At 38.7% G+C, this 5,913-nt stretch overlaps 2 protein-coding genes across 4 annotated transcripts in view; both read left to right on the forward strand.

Annotated features, from left to right (window-relative positions):
* Nucleotides 1-2,105, forward strand: part of LOC107645194 (F-box/kelch-repeat protein SKIP30) — a 4,046-nt gene extending 1,941 nt beyond the window's left edge. The window contains exon 3 of one of the 3 annotated variants that reach the window (XM_016349164.2): nucleotides 530-2,105. In XM_016349164.2, coding sequence (XP_016204650.1) covers nucleotides 584-1,621 — 1,038 coding nt within the window. In that variant the 5' untranslated portion in view covers nucleotides 530-583 and the 3' untranslated portion in view covers nucleotides 1,622-2,105. Of the gene's footprint in view, nucleotides 1-506 lie in introns of all 3 variants that reach the window. The other 2 variants (XM_016349163.2, XM_021103696.1) reach the window with 2 other exon arrangements.
* Nucleotides 2,666-5,309, forward strand: LOC107645193 (tRNA (guanine-N(7)-)-methyltransferase non-catalytic subunit wdr4). The gene is made up of 9 exons (XM_016349162.2): nucleotides 2,666-2,922; nucleotides 3,002-3,347; nucleotides 3,437-3,493; nucleotides 3,574-3,644; nucleotides 3,913-3,991; nucleotides 4,095-4,154; nucleotides 4,368-4,471; nucleotides 4,561-4,621; nucleotides 4,827-5,309. Exons 1-9 carry the CDS (start codon nucleotides 2,783-2,785, stop codon nucleotides 5,196-5,198), a joined length of 1,290 nt encoding a protein of 429 aa, XP_016204648.1. The 5' UTR covers nucleotides 2,666-2,782; the 3' UTR covers nucleotides 5,199-5,309.

The following is a 5,913-nucleotide window of genomic DNA, read 5'->3' on the forward strand; positions in this document are numbered from 1 at the left end:
AGAGATATCTCAAACTATTATGTTGAGTGTCTACAGTATCATCATGTCTTCTACCATCAGCCTATAAGGTTGAGGCAGGGACCACTCATTTGAAAACTTTTATCTCTATTGTCTCTATATGAGACCTACTAGTTATTATCTCATCTATCATTCACAATGAGTTTGGAATGCTTTATGTTTGTTGTCACTATGTGAGCCTTACTAGTCATGGTATATCATTCCAATGATAAAACTTGTTGAATATGTTTCTATATCCAGTTCAAACATTCTATTTCCTAGCATTGTTGCTACTTCAATGATCTGCATCTTTTCTGAAGTTCATATATATATATAGTTTACTTATAAAAGTACTCTTTGATGAAACAACACAATATAATCATAAAACTATATTCAACTGCATTCTTTGGTTATACTTACTAATGTTTCTACTTCGTATTGGATTTGAGTTTTCTCAAGTATAGCTTACAAAATTTGTATACATTGCTGGATATATATTGTGATTTCAGGGGTGGCTTCCTTTATAGCAGGAAATCACAGTTGGAAAGTTATCTGTGTCGGATGAAAGAGTGGCTATCCACTTACAATGGCTGGACTTATTGAAGGACTCCCTGATGCTGTTGCAATAAGGTGCCTTGCTCGGGTTCCCTTCTACCTCCATCCGAAGTTAGAGGTTGTCTGCCGTTCTTGGCAAGCAGCTGTTCGTAGCCCTGAACTATTTAAAGCTCGGCAGGAGGTTGGTTCATCAGAGGAGTTGTTATGTGTCTGTGCTTTTGACCCAGAGAATGTGTGGCAGCTGTATGACCCTCTACGAGATCTGTGGATTACACTTCCGGTTCTTCCCTCAAAAATAAGGCATCTTTCGCACTTTGGTGCTGTTTCCACTGCTGGAAAGTTGTTTGTGATTGGCGGTGGCAGTGACGCAGTTGATCCCTTGACTGGTGACCAAGACGGCTGTTTTGCAACAGATGAAGTCTGGTCATATGATCCGGTAGTCCGGCAGTGGGCCCCTCGAGCATCAATGCTGGTTCCGCGCTCTATGTTTGCATGCTGTGTTTTGAATGGGAAAATTGTTGTGGCTGGGGGCTTCACCAGCTGCCGAAAATCAATATCTCAAGCAGAAATGTATGACCCTGAGAAGGATGTATGGATTCCAATGGCTGATCTTCATCGCACCCACAATTCAGCCTGTTCAGGAGTAGTGATAGGTGGAAAGGTGCATGTGCTGCACAAGGACATGTCAACAGTTCAAGTTTTAGACAATGCGGGGCCTGGATGGATTGTTGAGGAATGCGGGTGGCTCCAAGGTCCTATGGCGGTTGTTCAAGATGCACTTTATGTGATTAGCCATGGATTCATCTTCAAGCAGGACAAAGAAGGGAGAAAGGTGGTAGGTTCAGCTTCCGAGTTCCGAAGGAGAATTGGGTTTGCAATGATAGGGGTGGTTGATGATCTATACGTGATTGGAGGCTTCATTGGCCCTGACAGATGGGACTGGGACATTAAGCCATTATCAGATGTCGATATTCTCACACTTGGGAGTGAGAGACCAAATTGGCGTCAGGCAGCTCCAATGACAAGATGTCGTGGTACTATTCTTGGTTGTACACTGCTGAGAATTTAGACCTTGGCAACTTTCTTAGGCCTTTGTGTAATTTGTGGCTCATGGGGGATTTGGGTCCCCTAAACTAGACAAAGAATTAGTTGTTTCAATGGCTTCCTTATTTTGTATGTAAGCCATAATATTTATCCTTGTCTTTGTGATGATTACATGCTGGTAAATTAGGCAAGCCCTTTGTCTGTTCTGTTCGAAACAAAACAGTAGGTGAAGGACCATCAGTTAGGCAGGAACAAGCCGGTTCTACAACAATTGCAAGTTTGTCACCTTTCTTTAGGAAAAAGGACCACTTCATAGTTCATAGTTCCTTTTTGTCATAGGTCATAGACTCATAGTCATAGGGTTAATGTTCGTAAACTTCATAACCAGGTCAACCGATAAAATGTGACAATTAAACTAGCAGTGAAAATGGAGTTTCACTTTGCAAATTATTTCTGTAAATTGTGTTCGTGTGTTTGAGTTCTGCATTTCAGCTGTATATCTATTTTTGTATTTTGGTGTTTAACTTTTTGGTCTTAAAAAAGAAGTTACTTTTATTTCTGATTTTCTATGATGATATATATATTTCAATTAGACGGTGACCAAGTGTTATTTTTTTTTGTGGTGCACAGGAGTGTATCTTGTTTGATTCATCCGTACAAACATTAAGCAAGTGTCGGTTGCATGCAGTAACTATTTGTTAGACAAACTTGATTTGAAAACTGAAAAAAAAGTTTAAAAAAGATAGTGTTGTAAATCACTAAAACAACAACTATTTAAATTTTTTATAATCTTTTAATTTTGATGGACTAGAATAAAATTTTTCATATAGTCATAACATTTACATGAGTTTTTGGAACTTTTTCTTTTTAATATTGTATCACTAGAGGTGAAATCATATATAGTCTATAATTTATTTGGTAACTAATTTTTTATATACATGTAAGATAATTATATTTTTGTACAATGGAATTTGGATATTGAGTTTTTGTCAGAATATTTTTCATTTTGGGCCATATATAAGACGTTGATTGGGCTTAATTAGAGTGACGAAAGCCCAAAAGAAGGAGTAGTGAAGCGCGAAAACCCTAACACGATACTACGTGTTTGCGGAAATGACGAAACTGCTATCCACGCTCTTTCGTTCGTAAATCCAACTTTGAAAAAAGTCAGTGAAAACAAACAGAAATGGAAGAAACAGAAGCAGAAGCAGAAGTAGAATCAAACCGAGACAACGTTGAAGTAGCTCCGGCGCTAATCGCGGTTCACCCGGAACAAACCTCCGTCGCCGTCGCCGTTGGACCCGACCTCCGTGTCTTCGACCTCCTGTAAGTTTCTCCCAACCCAAACCCCCAAGTAACGACAAACCTAACCGTTTTCTCAACTTTTTTTCATACACACGCACAGTGCTGGTTCCGCTGCTTCTCTAGTCGACGAGTGCGGTGCACCCTTCCACAAGGACTCAATCAGAGCTATCAGATTTGGCTCCAGAGGGAAGCTCTTCGTGTCCGCCGGCGACGACAAAACTGTCAAGATTTGGTCCACGGAATCGTGGCGCTGCGTCTGCACGGTGTCGTCGGAGAAGAGGGTGAGTGCGGTTGCGATAAGTGAGGACGGTTGCCACGTGTGTTTCGCTGACAAGTTCGGTGTTGTGTGGGTTGTGGACGTGGCTGGGTCCCATGAACACGTGGCATTAGGTGATAGGAAACCGACGCCGCTTCTTTCTCACTATTGCAGTATCATCCCTAGCTTGGTCAGATTTTTTATCAACTTGTTTTCTTTTTTACAATGTGACTTATGTTTTCTATTTCATTTTCTTATGTTATTATTTGTGCTGTGCAGGAATTTTCCCCTGATGGCAGGTTTATTTTAAGTGCTGATCGGGATTCTAAAATTCGGGTAAGCTAATTTAGTTTATGATTGATTGATTATGCTGCTTTTTGTTTAGAGTACTTTGTGTAATTGTGTGAATGCAACAGGTTACTAATTTTCCCAAGAAGCCGTTGAATGGAGCTCACGAGATACAAAGTTTCTGCCTTGGTCATACAGAGTGAGTTTTGATTCTATTTAATCATCATGCTTACTGCTGTGTTTGATTTCTTGATGATTCACAATGCTCACTTTGTATGATCGTAAGGACTAGTTTACCTTTCTGCCCATTTGGTTATAACTCATGTCAAATGATTAAGATTCCATTATGCAGTTTTTACTTTTAGAATTTTACATCCTAACAAAATTGTGAAGCTGACATTTCTTTTTTTATCCTAAGGAGGGAGGTTTCTTCCTATTCGTAGATTTTGACATGTCCCTATTTGCAGGTTTGTATCCTGCCTTGCCTTTGTTCATGCTCGGGAATGCCCTCAAGGCCTTCTTGTCTCTGGCAGTGGTGATTCAACGGTCAGTAACCAATTCTATCCTTAGGGACTCAGACATTGTTTTTATGTCTTATACTTAAATTGTTCCGTGTTAGGCAAAAGTAATGCGGAACTGATTTCTGCAGGTTCGATTGTGGGATATCTCCTCTGGGGTGCTCCTAGATACTTGTGAGGTTGCTGCTAAGGTATAGCTATTGTATATATCCCGTTGATCCTAGGGTTGTATGTTTTTTATTTCTTAGTCAATTATGAATGCATTTTGTTAATTATTGCTTGACTTGTCAAATACTCATTAAAATTTGTAAAATAATGTTGGTGATTAAATAAGGCTCCGCTCACTTACTATTTCCCGGGGTGATGAGTCTGACTTTCTTGATCCTCACCTTCTGTTTCTAAAGGCAGGACTTCTAGAGTCTAATGGTGAAGCAGAGGAGCATGGCCATGCTGTTACTGATTTGTGCACCACCATCAGTGGTTTGCTTATTGCTGTGGCCATTCAAAGGTAAGTCTTTCATTCTTCAGTCATGCCATATTAGTCCGGTATAGTTTTATGTTCATTACCTGACATGTTTATATTTGATACAACTCTAGCTTGCAAGGACTAGTATTGTTGAGCTGTGATGTTTCTGCACAAACACTTTCTGTTTCCAAGGTAAGAAATATGATAACACATTTTTCAAATGACACTCATTTGCATGATTACTGTCATATTTAGTGTGCCTTCTTTCATTTTGTGATCTATTCTTCATGTATAATGTTAGATTTCTAAAATCAACTCATGCATTATCTGTGTAAGAGTGTAGCAACCACAAAACCTTTTCTAGAGACAGGAATTTAAACTGATGGGAACACTGCAGGTGGTTTCTATTGCGGGAGAGGCCTTTGTTCCTACCTGCTTGGGGTTCAGCCCCGCCGAAGGGAAATTGTGGATGGTAACTGGTGTTTCTAGTTTACCTGCTTGTAACTACCCGCCGTTGTCTCGCGTGCGAGTAATCTCTGCTATTGATGCTGAGCAAGAGCCAGTAGTTTTGGGAGATGATGAGATACCTGGTGGAGAGAAGCTGCTAGAAACGTTGCAAGGAAGTGCTTCTGTTGATGAGAGTGCTTTCTTGGCTGCAGCTGAAGCTGTCAAAACAGCAATGCGCAACCTATTGATTAAAAAGCAATACCCTGCAGATAATAGAGAATCTAGGAAGAAAACTAGAAATGATAGAAAACTGAAAATGTGACAGTATTTTTTCCTTTTTCGTTAATTGTTGTTTCTATTAATATAAATGTTGATTTCCTTGATTTGATTTTATCACTAGTTCTATTATTGGTTCCTTGTGACCCATTTCATTTATTTTCTCATCAGTGAGTCCGAAAATTTCAAACCAAACTGCCATCAATTTTCTGTCTGCTCTTTTACTAGTAATTGTCGCAAGCATTTTAACTATATTAACTGTGGTATGATTAGACCTGATCCAGTGTAATTAGTGTGATGAGTTACACATCAGTGATGCATTTTGGACCGTCGTCATCATGGCAAATTGGTAATTAGAGTTGATAGACTATCGCGTCAAGATAGAACTTCTTGTAATTTGATTTAAAAATAAGTTTTCCGATGAGAAACTTGAATTTATTTTGTCAGATTAACCATGAAATGTAAAGCTAAAATCTCATTCATTTGTTGTAGGTACACCATGTGTAATTGTTCATTTATTAATTGGTAGTAGATAAGGCTTATCCTGAATTTAACGTAACCATCACATTCACAATAACCATTACAGTCGTACACACTTTGTGACTTTCCACTAAATTCAAGTTAGTGACTCACTCTAGCTAAAATTACCACTGATACTAAATAAAAACCATAGCCTCTAACAAGTAATTTTATTATTTTAAACTAAATTTTTTAATATAATTTTAAATATATTGTCAGTATAAATTAATTTTACATGTACA

The sequence above is a fragment of the Arachis ipaensis genome, chromosome B06 (assembly GCF_000816755.2).
Source record: "Arachis ipaensis cultivar K30076 chromosome B06, Araip1.1, whole genome shotgun sequence".
NCBI classification, from domain to species: Eukaryota; Viridiplantae; Streptophyta; class Magnoliopsida; order Fabales; family Fabaceae; genus Arachis; species Arachis ipaensis.